Source organism: Chiloscyllium plagiosum, unplaced genomic scaffold, assembly GCF_037043375.1.
Source record: "Chiloscyllium plagiosum isolate Xiang-an unplaced genomic scaffold, Cpla_swu_hap1 HiC_scaffold_27, whole genome shotgun sequence".
NCBI lineage: Eukaryota > Metazoa > Chordata > Chondrichthyes > Orectolobiformes > Hemiscylliidae > Chiloscyllium > Chiloscyllium plagiosum.
Genome location: NW_028270165.1, coordinates 80,040,176 through 80,056,962, shown reverse-complemented (window position 1 = coordinate 80,056,962; position 16,787 = coordinate 80,040,176). Strand labels below are relative to the sequence as shown.

At 46.1% G+C, this 16,787-nt stretch overlaps 1 protein-coding gene and 1 non-coding gene across 2 annotated transcripts in view; one reads left to right on the top strand and one right to left on the bottom strand.

Moving 5' to 3' along the window:
* Nucleotides 1-243: 243 nt before the first annotated feature.
* LOC148144655 (uncharacterized) overlaps nucleotides 244-16,787 on the bottom strand; it is a 70,783-nt gene continuing 54,239 nt past the window's right edge. The window contains exon 5 of the mRNA XM_087975429.1: nucleotides 244-759. Coding sequence (XP_087831555.1) covers nucleotides 244-759 — 516 coding nt within the window. The remainder of the gene's footprint in view (nucleotides 760-16,787) is intronic.
* Nucleotides 15,671-15,760, top strand: trnap-ugg (transfer RNA proline (anticodon UGG)). The gene is given in 2 exon segments: nucleotides 15,671-15,706; nucleotides 15,725-15,760. It is a non-coding gene; the product is annotated as a tRNA-Pro (tRNA).

The following is a 16,787-nucleotide window of genomic DNA, read 5'->3' as shown; positions in this document are numbered from 1 at the left end:
TAAAGGATGCAGCTGGGACAACTGAGTGAATCCTTCCCCACAACAGCAGTGTCCTTCCCTAAAAAGGGATGTGATTGAATCAGATGGGTGATGTCCCCCAAACAATCATTTCTTCATCAGGTTCTGAACTCCAGATTTCTGACCGAAATCCAATTCCACCATCTGCCACTGCGGGATTCAAACCTGGCAGTCCACGGAACTGGGTTGATAGTTCAGTCAATCAGGCAGTTGGCTATCCCTCCTTTAATCCCCCTGCGATGGCACATGAACTCGCTGGTGCCTCCGCAGATGGGAAGCGCGGGTAAAGCCCTTCTCACACTGAGAGCAGGTGAACTGCCTCTCCCCAGTGTGCACCTGCCGGTGGGCCAGCAGGATGGAGGAATTGCTGAAGGCCTTCCCACACTCAGTGCAGAAGAACGGCCTCTCTCCGGTGTGCCCCTGCCTGTGGGCCAGCAGGGTGGAGGCCTGGGTAAAACCCTTCCCACACTCGGGGCAGCTGAAGGGCTTCTCCCCTGTGTGGACCCGCTGGTGCCTCACCAGGTCAGAGGAATTGCTGAAGGCCTTCCCGCATTCGGGGCAGCTGAAGGGCCTCTCCCTGGTGTGGACCCGGTGGTGCCTCACCAGGTCGGAGTCATAGCTGAAGCCCTTTCCGCACTCGGGGCAGGTGAATGGCCTCTCCCCAGTATGACTGCGCTGATGAGTCTCCAGGATAGAAGGGACACGGAAGCCTTTTCCGCAGTCGCCACACTTCCACGGTTTCTACACGGGGCAGGATCCATTAGGTTTCTCCATGGCCAAAGCTTCAGCTGCAGACAAACGCATGTACAGCCCCTCCCTGTCGTGAATTCCTCTTTCCAGGCCGTATAACTGCTTCAGGTTCCACAATCATTGCGCTGCAACAGTAGGGTCTCTCATCCAGTCCCATTGATGCTGAAGACGTGCTCCAACAGGAACCAAAAGGCTTTGCTCCTTCTCACAGAATCACAGTCAAAAATTGTTGCAGTCCTGATGGATTGAGTGACTGTTCGACATTGACGTCGAAGTGAGGACAGCAGAAGCTGGAGAGTCAGAGTTGAACAGTGCGGCGCTGGAAAAGTACAACAGGTCCGGCAGCATCCGAGGAGCAGGAAAGTTAATGTTTCGGGCATCAGCCCTTCATCTGTTGATTTTGAAACTTCCATCTTCATATCATCAAATGCTTTGTAAAAAGAGATTACAAAAGTCATGACTGTCAGTGCAAGGTAGAAATTCAGAACAAGCAATTCTACTTTCTGCAGAACATTCTTTTCTTTTGTTATTCCACACTGAAAATTGAAAGCACCATCCCACTCTCTCTTCCCCTCTGTTCTTACACCGCTCTAACTAATTCTCCTCAAGGTGTTGATTCAGTATCTTACAGGGGCAGAACAGCAAAAACTTCAAGGCTGACATCTTTCTGAATTTTGGATAACTCCACTGCTGAGAGTGAGCAGGTCTGATTTTGGGAAGCTCAAAAAATAGTGTCAGTTCAGGGTGAACCTGCAATGCAACTTCTTGAGGAACAACCAGACATGAAGTGGTTAACATCCCTGGAAAGGAGAGAGCAAAATGAGACATCAAAGGCACTAACACCGACACCAGAAAGAAGCTGAACATACAGATGTGGCAAGCCAGAGTCAGAGATATACAACATGGAAACAGTCCAACTCGTCGATACCAACCAGATATTCTAAATTAATCTAGACCCATTTGCCAGCATTTGGCCCACATCCCTCTAAACCCTTCCATTTTATATTTCCATCCAGATGCCTTTCAAATGTCATAATTGTACAAGCATCCACCATTTCCTCTGGCAGCTCATTCCTTACACGCACCACTCTCTTCATGACAGAGTGAATTTACCACAGTAAATCCATCTTACCCACAGTGCCCAGGGGTGTGTAGGTTAAGTTAGCACAGCCAATCCACTCTAACCTGCGCATTCCTCGACGATATGGGGAACAGAACATTGCCAATCCACCTGAACCCGTCCAAAACAGAACACTATGGGTCATTTAACATGGCGAATCCACCCCAACATGGACAAAGTTACATATAACACAATACCAGGTTATAGTCCAACAAGTTATTTCGAAGCACCGGCTTTCGGAGTGCTGCATCTTATTCAGTTGGTTGTGGAGTACAAGATCATAAGACACAGAATTTATGGAAAAACATTACAGTGTCCTGTCACTGAAATGATATACTGAACAAACCTGGATTGTTAAGTCTTTCATCTTTTAGAATGGGTTGCAGGTATCAATAATATGCAAGTCCCAGAACTTCCTGTCAGGCTCCTTCTCGAGATAACTTCAGGTTTTATAAGAAAAGGTGACATCTCAGCTCAGATAATGCATGAAAGGAGTGAGGTCAGAGTCTGTCTGTATCCCAATCTTGAGTCAGTCCGCTTCGATTTGCAAAGTGGAATTTACAAAATATTACATGAATTGGCTGCCTGCATTGACTGCCAGCACATTGTATAACTCTAAGTGCACAGTCATAGATGGACAGCATGGAAACAGACCCTTCAGTCCAACTCATCCATGACGACCAGATATCCCAACCCAATCAAGTCCCACCTGCCAGCAACTTGCCCATATCCCTCCAAACTCTTCTTATTCACATGCCCATCCAGACTAGCCTCCACCACTTCCTCTGGCGGCTCATTCCATACACATACCACCCCCTGAGTGAAGAAGTTGCCTCTTTAGGTCCCTTTCAGCCGAAACCAATGCCCTCTAGTTCTGGACTCCCCCACCCCAGGGGAAAGACTTTGTCCATTTATCCTATCCAAGCCCCTCATGATTTTATAAATCTCTGTAAGATCACCCCTTAGCCTCTGACGCTCCAGGGAAAACAGCCCTAGCCGATTCAACCTCTCCCTATAGCTCAAATCTTCCAATCCTAGTAACATCCTTGTAAATATTTTCTGAACCCTTTCAGATTTCACAACATCTTTCCGATAGGAAGGAGACCAGAATTGCACGTAATATTCCAACATTGGCCTAACCAATGTCCTGTGCAGCCACAACATGACCTCCCAATTCCTGTACTCAATACTCTGACCATTCAAGGAAAGCAGACCAAATGCCTTCTTCACTATCCAATTACTATCCTTTTCTTCACTACCTGCGAGTCCACTTTCAAGTAGCTATGAAACTGCACTCCAAGACCTCTTTGTTCAGCAACACTCTCTAGGACCTTACCATTAAATGTATAAGTACTGCTAAGATTTGCTTTCCCAAAATGCAGCACCTCACATTTATTTGAATTAAACTCCATCTGCCACTTCCCAGCCCATTGGCCCATCTGATCAAGATCTCGTTGTAATCTGAGGTAACCTTCTTCGCTGTCCACTACACCTCCAATTTTAGTGTCATTAGCAAACTTATAGCTATACCTCTTATGCTCACATCCAAATCATTTATATAAATGATGAAAAGTAGTGGACTCAGCACAGATCCTTGTGGCACTCCACTGGTCACAGGCCTCCTGTCAGAAAAACAACCCTCCACCACCACCTTCTATCTTTGAGCCAGTTCTGTATCCAAATGGCAAGTTCTCCCTGTATTCCATGAGATCTAACCTTGCTCACCAGTCTCCCATGGGGAACCTTGTTGAACATCTTACTGAAGTCCATATAGATCACATGTATTCTCTGCCCTCATCAGTTCCCTTCGTTAGTTCTTCAAAAAAACTCATTCAAGTTTGTGAGACATGATTTCCCACGCGTAAAGCCATGTTGACTATCCCTAATCAGTCCTTGCCTTTCCAATACAGGTACTTCTTGTCCCTCAGTTGGATTCTCTCCAACAACACCGACATCTGGCTATAGTTCTGTGGCTTGTCTTTACCACCTTTCTTTAACAGTGGCACAACGTTAATCAACCTCCAGTCTTCTGACACCTAACCTGTGACTATCAATGATACAAATATCTCAGCAAGAGGCCCAGCAATCACTTCTCTAGATTCCCACAGAGTTCTAGGGTACACTTTTTCAGGTCCTGGGGATTTATCCACCTTTATTCATTACAAGGCAGCCAGCACTTGCTCCTCTGTAATATGGACATTTTTCAAGATGTCACCATCTATTTCTCTACATTCTATATCTTCCATGTCCTTTTCCACAGTAAACTCTGATGGTAAATACCCGTTTAGTATCTCCCCCATCTCCAGCGGTTCCACACAAAGGCCACCTTGCTGATCTTTGAGGGGCCCTATTCTCTCCCTACTTATTCTTTTGTCCTTAATGTATTTGTAAAAACCCTTTGGATTCTCCTTAACTCTAGTTGCCAAAGCTATCTCATGTCCACTGTTTTCCCCTCCTGATTTCTGTCTTAAGTATACTCCTACTGCCTTTATACTGTAAGGCTTCACTCGATCTATCCTGTCTATACCTGACATATGCTTCCTTCATTTTCTGAACCAAACCCTCAATTTCTCCAGTCATCCAGCATTCCCTATACCTACCAGCATTTCCTTTCACCCTAACAATAATATACTTTCTCTGGATTCTAGTTATCACAGTTCTGAAGGCTTCCCATTTTCCAGCCATCCCTTTACCTGCAAACATTGGTGCACAATCAGCTTTTGAACGTTCTTGCCTAATACCGTCAAATTTGTCCTTCCTCCAATTTAGAATTTTTGAGCAAAATAGAATGTATCTGCAAATGTAATGATGCAAATACCAATTCATCCCCATGGAGAGTGTGGTTCTATGTGTGTAATAGAGAAACCCTGTTTCCATGCTGTATATCTATATGTCTATTTGATAACAGATGCTTTATTTCTGTTGGTGCAAGTATGGTTGTAAATCATAGCTGGATATTAATAGTTAGATGTAAGGGAGAAAGAATTCCTCAGGTAGAGCACTATCAGAATCCTGGGAGACCCCTACTTCAGATTTACTTGGACTGGTTGACAGTCTGGGAGATTATGGATTGGGTCTCGATTGACTAAATATTTTATTTTTCCCGAACACGTAAAAGGGGCATAAGAGCTTCAGCAGAAATCCAGCAGAGCTGAGAACAGACCAACATCTTACTCTGTGGGAAAAGGGAGATAAACAGAGGACAGAGAAATCCGGACCTGAAATCCAAGCTGACACCAGACTACCCTGTGATCAGTGCTTTGATGAGCAGCACCAACCCTCTACCTTTACTGAGCTTCCCATTTGACTACCCCCTCAATATTCAGGATCCAGTCCTTGCGATCCTGAAGCCATGTCCCTGTAAGGAGTCTCAGATCATAATTATTCTCTTCAATGTGTTCAGTCAATTCATTCACTTCTGTTACAATGCAGCACACATTCAGTTTTTAGTTTCAGTTTTTGTGATCTTCTGAATCCAGTTTTGATTGCTGGTATATTTACTCTCCTTGTTCCTTTCTATCATTCTCTGATGTTCATTTCCACATCACGACATTGCTCACCAGCCTTGATTTGGATTGGCCAGGCTAAATTGCCGATAGTGTCCAGGGATGTGCGGGTTATTTGGGTTAGCCTTGGGAAATGCAGGGTTATAGGTTCACAGTAATAGAAGCAGGAGTCAGCCATTTGGCCTGTCCTGCCTGCTCTGCCATTCATTAAGATTATGGCTGATCTATCCATCATCTCAGCTCCTCCTCCCTGCAGTGTCCCAACTATCCTTAATTCCCCAATTATGCAGAAACCCATCTAATTGTGTCTTGAATATACTTAACGAAGCTGCCTTCTCTGCTTCCTTGGGCAGAGACTTCCATAGTTTCACTACTCTCCAGGAAAAGCAGTTCCTCATCATCTCTGTCCTAAATCTACTTCCCTTAATCTTGGGGCCTAGTCTCATCTACCAGCAGAAATGACTGGATAGAGTAGGGTTTCATCCCCACAGTGCAATGAATTCCCACTTTCCACCAAATCCCAGATGTACTCACTCACTCACTCAGTTGCTGTCTCACAAATGAAAGATTTCATTGTAACTTCTTCAGCTCTGAGTAAGGGCAAAACATTTTTGAAAGCTGCTCTGAAAGTCCAGTCTTCACAACATCACTTCTGCTTTCACTGAAGATGATTAAAGTCATACAGCACAGAAACAGACCCTTTGGCCCAACTCATCCGTGCCAACTATATATCACAAACTAATCTAGTACCATTTGCCAGCATTTGACTCATCCCTCTAAATCCTTCCTATTCAAGTACCCATCCAGTGGCTTTTAAATGTTGTCGTTGTACCAGCCTTACCACTTCCTCTGGCAGTTCGTTCTATACACGTTCCACCCTCTGTCTGAAAATATATTGCCCCTCAGGTCCCTTTCCCTGCTCACCTTAAACTTCTGCCCCTTTAGTTCTGGACTCCCTGACCATGGAGAAAAGACCTTGGGTATTCACCCTATCCATGCCCCTTATCAACTTCTTTAAAGGTTACCACTCAGCCTCTGATGCTCCAAAGAAAATATCTCCCTGGCCTATTCAGCCTCTTCCTGCAGCTCAAACCCTCCAAATCTGGCAACAGCCTTCTTAATATTTTCTGACCCCTCTCAAAGTTTCATAACATCTTTCCTACATCAGAGAGACCAGAATTGAATGCAGTATTCCAAAAGTGGCCTAACCAATGTCCTGTACAGCAGCAAAATGATCTCCCAGTTCCTATATTGAATGCTCTGGCCAATAAAGGAAAGCATACCAAACACCTTGTTCACTATACTGTCCATGTAAGACTCCACCTACAAGGAACTATGAACCTGGACTCCACGGTCTCTTTGTTCTGCGACACTCCCCTTAACTGTGTCAGTCCTGCCTGGATTGCTGGACCAAAATGCAACATCTCACATTTCTCTGAATTAAACCCCATCTGCCACTCCTTGGCCCATCCGATCAATTCTAATTTATGCTAAACTCTCTTTCCTCTCTTATTCCCTCGAAGCTGCAAATCTCTGTCCCACATACTCTCCCTCCATTCTCTCATTGCTGAACCTAATCCCTGCTGTACCTCATCCTGAAGGGTCTGTTTCATGCTGATTAACAGGCCCACACTCAGGGGGATCTAATGGAAATATACAGAATACTGAATGGCCTGGACAGAGTTGAGTTTCAGAGGATGTTTCCATTGGTAGGAGAGACTAGGACCAGAGGGCACAGCCTTCGAGAAAAGGGAGGCTGTTTTAGAACGCAGGTAAGGAGATACTTCTTCAGTGAAAGAGTGGTGAATCTGTGGAATTCATTTCTACAGAAGGTTGTAGAGGCCAGGTCACTGAGGATATTTAAAGACTGAGGTAGATAGGTTCCTGAGTATCATGGGGATGGAGAGTTCCAGGGAGAGCGGGGTTGAGAAATCTATCAGCCATGATTGAAAGGTATGAACAGACCTGATGGGCTGAATGGCCTAATTTTTGCTCCTATGTCTTATGGTCTCTTGCTGTCCTGGTAACAGTGAGAGAATTGGGAGCAGGAGTTGGCCATTTGGTCTTTCGAGCCTGCACAAGCATTGCACAGATCATAACTGATTATGGATCTACTTACATCTAGGTGAATAGGCTGGAACTGTTTCACTGGAACATAGGAGGTGACATTTTTGAGGTTTATAAAATCACGAGGGGCATAGATGAGGTCAATATCAGCTATTGTTTCAAGAATAGGGAGCAATCTTTTTAAGGTGAGAGGAGAAAAATTTTAAAAAGACATGAGGAGCACATTTTTCGTTTCAGAGCGTGGAGTGTGTGTCAAATGAATGCCCAGAGGAAGTAGTGAATGCAGGTACAGTAACAACATTTAAAATAAATTTGAATAAGTGCACAAATAGAAAAGTTTCAGAAAGATATGGGCCAAACATTGACAGGTGGGACTAGTTTAGTTTGTGAATATAGTCAGCATGGACAAGTTGGACTGAAGGGTCTGTTTCTGTGCTGTACGACTCTGTAACTGTTCTATACTGGTCTTAAAACCATTTTCTTGCCTTCCCCAAAAATCATCCACTTCTTTGTTCATCAAAGTCAAATGAACTCAGCCTTAAATACATTCAATGACCGGCCTAACTGCTGAAAGACATCCACACTTCTGAACTCAATTCCTCTTACTAATATATCACTTGCTTTGCTCATTGCTTGCTGCACCTGTCTGACAACTGGCAGTATCTGGTTTCGAAGGACACCGAGGCCCCTTTGTCCATCCACACATCTTTCCTGATGAAGAGCTCGTGCCCGAAACGTCGACTCTCCTCCTCAGTTGCTGCCTTACCTGCTGTGGTTTGCCAGCGCCTCACTTTTCAACTCTGATCTCCAGCATCTCACTTTCGCCACATCTCAATATATCACTACATAAACAATGCACCTCCTTTCTGCTTTTTATTTTACATACATCAAAGGCTATACCTTCACATTGTGGCACTCCGTTTGCAAAGTGAGACACAGACCTGGATCAAATTTTCCAGAGTCTGTCCCCTCCCTCGATTCACTCTTTCCTTTCAGTTGCTACAAATCAATAACTGAACCCCAGAATAAAAAGAAAATGGAAAACGTGGTGACAAAAACACTATTATACTCACAAATTTTAGACAGAGGAAGGAATTTATAGTCTGGGGTGAGATTTAATCTTCATTCAGTGACAAAAGAGCAGCATCAGCGGCTTCAGAGCTCACGGTCCAACTTCCGCATTTCGACAACGGCCGACTCTGATTGGCAGAAGGACCAGACTCCTTCGGATCCTCCAAGATTCTCCATTGGTCCATGGAAAGGAGCTCGTGCGCCTTTTCTGCGGACACCCAGGAGTATGCGCAGTACAGTGCTGACACCGGCAGCCATGCGCAGTGCTTACTGACACCGTGGAGCATGCTCAGTATGCTCTGTCACGATGCTGGTGTTACTGACAAATTTTCGAGTTAAAAATCACAAAACATCTGGTTATAGTCCAACAGGCTTATTTGGAAGCACGGGCTTTTGGAGCGCTGCTCCTTCATCAGGTGGTTGTGGAGTATAACATGGTAACACAGAATTTATGATCGTCTGATCTTACACTCCACAACCGCCTGATGAAGGAGCCACGCTCCGAAAGCTAAGTGTTTCTAAACAAGCCGATTGGACTGTAACCTGGTGTTGTGTGATTTTTAACTTTGTACACCCCAGTCCAACACGGGCACCTCCAGATCATGACAAATTTCAAGTGTCCAAATGCGAATACGAGAGAAAAATGCCAACGCCATTTTTTCCCCTGTGCCTCGAAGTTTTGTTCCTTTTGCATTTTGTCTGGCTGCTCAACGTTCCTGCCTTTACCCCAGGGTAGAGGTATTCCAAAACTAGAGGGTATAGGTTTAGGGTGAGGAGGAAAGATTTGAAGAGATTCAAAAGACTCGGCATAGAACATTCACCCTCACCTTGACCTCTTTCCACCTATCACATTTCCGACGCCCCTCCCCCAAGTCCCTCCTCCCTATCTTTTATCTTAGCCTGCTGGACAAACTTTCCTCATTCCTGAAGAAGGGCTTATGCCCGAAACGTCGATTCTCCTGTTCCCTGGATGCTGCCAGACCTGCTGCGCTTTTCCAGCAACACGTTTTCAGCTCTGCTCCAGCATCTGCAGACCTCACTTTCTCCTTATAGAACATTCACCCCCTACAGGGCGAAAGTGACGACTGTAGATGCTGGAGAATAGGGTCGAGAGTGTGTGCTGAAAAACCACAGCAGGTCAGGCAGCGTGCGAGGTGCAGGAGAATCGACGTTTCCGGCAAAACTCTTCATCAGGAAATAGCTATGTGGAATTGCATAGCTGGAGCATAATCGAGTGGGTCTGGATGGGATGCTGTTGGGAAGGTCGGTGTGAATGGCCTGTAGGGATGATATGATTCCACTGCCTTAGCCACGCGTATATTGAGAAATGATTGCCCGAAGTCTGCTGTGGGAGGAGTGGGTTCGTTCGTTGGACACTGATACCAGTTCTGGCGAAGGTAGGATTGAGCTGTCTCTCTCTTCACACTCTGCCCCCCGTCCATTTTCTCCCCACCCACTGCCCCCTGCCCATTCTCTCTCCCCACACTGCACCCCCATTCTCTCCCCATAACCCTCTGAACCCCAGTCCTTCTCTACCCCCCAACCTCTGTCCCCCTCTCCATTTCTCTCCCTTCTCCACCCCCACCAGCGCACCTCCCCCTCCTTTCTGGTGCCTCAGCCCTTTTTGATCGCTGTATCAAACCCTTTTAAGGAGAGAGAGAGAATGGGTGGTGACGATTCTACCTGGGAAACAGGGTGTGCGAGAAATGACTGATTTTTAAAATTGAGAATAGCTAAAATCATATATTCAGAAACGTTGTTAAAGTCTGGAAGAATGTTCTTTTCTTAAAAAAAAAACAAGCTGTAGAAATCTTTCTGAAACTTGCATTGATATATGCACAGTTAGGCCACAACCAAGGACAGGCTGTAGGAGTGAATGAGTGAATAAAAGACAAGTCCCACCTCGCCCATGAGGAGAAAGTGAGAACTGCAGATGCTGGAGATCAGAGTCGAGAGTGTGGTGTTGAAAAAGCACAGCAGGTCAGGCAGCATCCAAGGAGCAGGAGAATCAACGTTTCAGACATAAGCCCTTCACCTTGCCCTCTCCAGTGTGTGTTGTGAAACTGCTTAACTGCTTAATCATTTCTAGTGGCCGAGCAGAGGCTGATAACAAGTTTGGAACACACGAGAATGAACTCAGCTGAGACCTTGGATCATGTCTCACTACAGGAGACCCAGCTACACAATACACACACAAACTCTCTCTCTCACACACACACACAAACACACATACACACACACACACACACACACACACACACTCAAGTACTCACACGGTCATGCAGACCCTCTCTGATAGACAGGCTCTCTCTCAGACACACATTGATACACCCTTCACACTCATATCCATGCACACCTTCTCACACAATTATACTCCATCACACGCACACTTTACCCAGCATGCACACGCACACACACAGACGCTCTGTCTCATGCATGCACTCGCACATAGAAGTCTTTGGGGTGAATTGCATTTGCAGGATTATATATTTGGAAATTGAACCAGTCTGACTCAGGACCTGGATACAGAAAGACTCTAACCTCACAGCTCTCATGCGTTGACTGACCTGAGGTGTCACCTCCCTTTATAAAACATTAAGTTACCTGGAGAATTTTACTAAAAAGAAGTTCTGGGATTTACAGATTAATGAACCGAAATCTGCAACCCATTTTAAAAGATGAAAGACTTAACAGGTTTCTTCAATATATCATTTATGTTGCATGACACTATAATCTTTTGCTATACATTCTGTGTCTTACTCAACAGCTACCTGATGAAGGAACAACGCTCCAAAACCTAGTGCTTCCAAATAAACCTGTTGGACTATACCCTGGTGTTTGTGTTATTTTAAAACTTTGTTTCAAGTGAATACAGCCCACACCTCCCACTGTTGCCAGTAAACTTTGTAATGTCAATGAAACAATAAACCTGCAGTCCTGCCAAATTTACAATTTCGAACAATACTAGCTACTCATTCACTGCTCCTTCTGAGACACGACATTGGAAACTCGGTGCTAATGGCTGAAAGAAATGAGAAGCTGTTGGATCTCACAGCTTTCAATGAGAGTTTAAGTCTGGCGGTAAGTTCAGGTAACCTTTACTGCGACCCAACTTTCTTACAGCTTCAGATCTCCACATCACAAGGCGTATAAAAAGTAGCTTTTATTTTAAAAAAAACACCTCAAGCTCAAAGTGCACGCACTCCCCCCCACTCCACCCACCACACTTTCTTTATTATTGGTCAGTTGAGTTGTCCCTTTGTAACTGGATCCTTCGTACAGCCGGGTAAAGCATGCAGCTGGGACGACTGAGTGAATCCTTTCCCGCAATGGCAGTTTCCATCATTGAAAAGGACATGAGTGAATCAGATGGGTTTTTGCCCTCTGAAAATGGTTTCATCCTTAGATTCTGAAGTCCAGATTACTGACCGAATCCCAATTCTGCCATCTGCCATGACGGGATTCGAACCTGAGAGTCCCCAGAGCGGGGTTGTTAGCGGCGCTCGGCCATCGCTCCTTCCCTCCCCCTGCGATGGCACGTGAACGTGCTGGTGCCTCCGCAGGTGGGAGGAGCAGGTGAATCCCTTCCGGCACTGACAGCAGGTGAACGGCCTCTCTCCGGTGTGGACCCACTGGTGGGTCAGCAGTGCAGCTGACTGAGTGAACCCCCTCCCGTACATGGGGCAGTGAATGGCTTCTCTCCCTTGTGGACCCACTCGTGCGTCTCCAGATGGCTGATCCGACTGAAGCCCTTCCTGCACACCGAGCAGGTGAATGGCCTCTCCCCGCTGTGAATGCGTCTGTGGGTTTCCAGCAGGGATGGGGAAGGGAATCCTTTCCCTCAGCCCCCACATTTCCCCAGTTTCCCCATTGGGGGAGCTTTCCTTGTGTTGGTCTGGGTTTGAAATTACCATCAGAACGGGGACATTGTCTCTCCCCACCGTGAGGGGTGAGATTTTGATTCCCCCAGTTGAGTAAATGGTATGAAGCACTTTTCACAGTCACCGCACTGACTCTCCCTCCCTCGGTGTCTCAGTATTCTTCCTGCCGCACCAGTGTCCAAAATCTTTCAAGCAAACAAAAGCAAACATGCCTTCTTGATTGGAATGGCTGCTGATATTCAAGTCCCAACGAATCAAGTGTATCTGTCAGAAGTTGATGTTTCATTTGTTTTCAGATTTCTTTCGGCACGTCTTCCTGCACAAAAAAATCACAAAATAAGTGATCACTGGCAGTACACTTAAACGAACATAACATAGGTGGCAGTTCCTGTAGTTTGCCAGATGCAAGCTGATCACATAATACCCAGCACACAGAAACCTGAAATCCATCATGCAGCCAGATAGGCTTAGGTGTGTTTAGAGGAAAACTTCGTTCAAATCTAATCTAATCTAATCTAAAACTAAATACGTGTACACATTTAAATCAATATGCCAATCCTTTCAATGCGGCTCAGTTCCATGAGAAACTATACTTTTAATTGTGAACATGAGGAAAAAGGCAATCATTTTCCAGGGTGCAAACTGCATACGTGCCAAACTGAGGGAATACACAAGGAAAATACCTAAAAGAGAGATAGAAAGTATTTGAGCACCTTTGCAGAATCTGTTCCCTCTCTGGATTCACTCCAGTTGCTACAAGTAAACCTCCCTGGGGGTCAGGCAGCCCTGCATCGGGAAGCACTGGATGGTCAACTATGACCAGTTTACATGGAGAACACATCTCCACATTAAACAGCCTCGAGGCAAACTTCCCTTCCTTCCACTTAAAGTTCAAGACCCCTCAAAGCGAAATTCCCCAGGTAAGTTTGGAAGAATTTCTTCCAGGTGTTCACTAATCATTTCTATGAGCACTTTGTTAAAGTTTGAATATTGCGAGTTTTGAAAATTAGTGATTCTGAGCGAAATCACAGTTCGAAAAACAGAATGTGGGAATTTCGACAGAGTTTATTTTTGCACATCGACGATATGTCTGCACAACAGCATATGTCACGACAGCAGTGAAGATCTTTTGACGTCATTCTCAAACGTGCCTGCCACACGCCAGATGAAAATCTGAATACTTCTCTGGAAAAACTGCCGATCAATGCGGGAGAATGGCACAACGCGTGCATGTTGGGACCATAATCCAAAAGAGAAACCATTGTCTCCTATTCACTCAATGTCGTCTTTAGCAGCCTTCCCGTATAACGGCGCACTGTTGTGCACCTCGCCTTCTCATCTGCTTCCCAAAAAACTTCGACGTAAATATTTCACATTGATACACAGGCCCAGTTAATATTTGCTTGTCGGCGATATGTCTACCGGTGCGTGATGGGAGCATAACCCAGAAGGGAAACCATCTTTCCTATTCACTCAATGTCGTCTTTAGCAGCCTTCCCGTATAACCTCTGAGTGGTCTCCTGTTCTCTGTATCCTATGTTGAGGAAAGCAATGCTTGTCACTGGCCACTCGGTTGTCAGAGATAAGTTTCGAAACAGTGGACGGGACAAACAGCAGCATGGAGACAGAATGAGAAGCAGCTGTTCTGGAAACTCTTCGTCACTTGCAATTCTGAGAGCAATGTCAAATGTATTTCACACTAAGCAAGTCTCAGCTGGCTCAAGAGGTGTGTGGTGGGTGGGGCAATAGCCGCTGTTTGGCTTGTTGGTCGAGGCGCGTGACTCTCAGGTAGAGTCTTTAACTGTGCAGACTTGTGCGCGGTCCTGGATTCAAATCCCAGACGAGGCTGCGTCTCTTAACTTGATTTGTGCAAGTTAAGAGACGCACAACTTTCTCAAAAAGTACCTTCGTGAAACGAGGTTGGGCTGCCTGGAGTACGAATGGGGCAGAAAACAGGGAAGTGAAATGGTTGGAGATCGCGTTGAACAGGTTGACGTTAGTGGTGCGGTATTTGAGGAATGTCAGCAATAAAGGCAGATTGAAAAATTGGGCGAGCTCTCCTCGGAGAACCGAACTTTTCCAAGTCAGTAGGGGCCGAGAAACAGGAAATAATGCTGTGAAAATGCTCCCATGCCTGAAAGGATCGATAGTGATTCGGCAGAGCTTTCACGTCAGGAGGACGAGCGAATGCAGTAGACGAGGTTGCGGCAAATGTGCAGGTAAAGTGCTGCTTCACCTGGAAGGTATGTTCGAGCCTGGAAGGATATTCAGGAGGGAGCGGGTAAATTGTGTTTCTGAGTGAAGTCACGGTTCGTAAAAACAGAATGTGGCAATTTACACAGAGTTGATATTTGCTTGCCGGCGATATGTCTGCCGGTGCGTGATGGGAGCATAACTCAGAAGGGAAACCATCTTTCCTATTCACTCAATGTCGTCTTTAGCAGCTTTCCCGTATAACGGCGCACTGTTGTGCATCTCGCCTTCTCATCTGCTTCCCAAAAAACTTCGACGTAAATATTTCACATTGATGCACAGGCCCAATGTGCACAGTTGAGATGACACACTCGTGGAGGTCTGCGGGGTCTTCCCCTGTTCTCTGTACCCTATGTTGAGGAGGGCAATGCTTGTCACTGGTCACTCCAGTGTCAGAGAAAAGTTTAGAAAGAAAACGGTTTAATTTTCTGCCAGTAGAGAGGGCCCGGTTCCTGGGGACGGGCAAACGGCAGCAGAGAGACAGAATGAGAAGCAGCTGTTCATAGAGTCATAGAGATGTACAGCGTGGAAACAGACCCTTCGGTCCAACCCATCCATGCCGATCAGATATCCCACCCCAATCTAGTCCTGCCAGCCAGCACCCGGCCCATATCCCTGCAAACCCTTCCTATTCATATATCCATCCAAAAGCCTCTTAAATGTTGCAATTGTACCAGCCTCCGCCACGTTCTCTGGCAGCTCATTCCATGCACGCACCACCCTCTGCGTGAAAACGTTGCCCCTTCGGTCTCTTTTATATCTTTCCCCTCTCACCCTAAATCTCTGCCCTCTCGTTCTTGACTCTCCGACCCCAGGGAAAAGACTTTGCCTATTTATCCTATCCATGCCCCTCATAATTTTGTAAACCTCCATAAAGTCACCCTTCAGCCTCCGACGTTCCAGAGAAAACAGCTCCAGCCTGTTCAATGTCAACTATACTTCACTCTGAGCAAGACTCAGCTGGTTCAAGAGGTAGAGTGGGGCCGCAGCCAGCTCGGCGGTGTGGCTCGTTGGTCTAGGGGTATGATTCTCGCTTTGGGTCTTCGTCGACGCAGACGTGCGAGAGATCCCGGGTTCAAATCCCGGACGAGCCCGCGTTTACGTGGCTCGTGCAAAAGTGGCTGCTTAATTTTCTCAAAAAGCACCTTCGTTAAACCAGGTTGGGCTCCCTGGCGTACCAATGGGACAGAAAGCAGCGAAGTGAAATGATTGGCGATACCGTTGAATAGGTTGACGTGAGTGGTGCGGTGTTTGAGGGCTATCAGCGATGAGGGTCGATTGGAAATTTGGGACAGCTCTCTTCGGAGAACAGAAGTTTCAAAATCTGGCCCGATTGAAGCTTTCCAAGTCATGCGACGTCGAGACAGAGAAAGTAATGTCGTCAAAATGCTCCCACGCCTGAAAGGATCGGCAGTGTTTTAAAGTCATGAGGAAAAGAACCAAAAGTGACATTAGGAAGAATGCTTTCGTACAGGGAGTGGTGGTTGGGGTCAGTAAATCCCTAACTGACACTGACAGATGCATTAGACGCAAACGGGAATTCGGTGGTCATGTTTAAAGTAACAATGTGCAGAATTACATGGAGAAGGCAAGAGAATGATTCGAATAGAGACCCACGTTCACTTACTGTGTCGACCCAGCAGAGCGAAGCTGGGACGCATGGCGTCTATTCAGAGTGAAATCACAGTTCGACCAACAGAATGTGGGAAGTTAGAAAAAGTTGATATTGACACAGCCTCCATACGTCTGCGCAACACTATATAAGACGACAGCAGTGGAGATCTTTGACATCAGTCTCGAACGTGCATGCCACGCGCCCGACGAAAGGCTGAAAGGACCTGTGGAAGAAGTCACGTTGTGTAGGAGCAGAGTGTCGCAGCGGGAGCGTGCTGGGCCCATAACCCGGAGGTCGATGGATCGAAACCATCCTCTGCTATTATTCACTGTCTCCTTGAGCGATTTTCCTTTGTGATGGCACTCTGTTCGGCATTCAGACTTCCTGAGTGTCTGAATGCCCCGTATCATACCGATTCTGTCGCGAAACTCACACCGTTCAAGTGACGTGCTTTTGGCGGTCTGAGTGGTCTTCTCCTGTTCTTCGTCGGTTTCCTTTGAACTGAA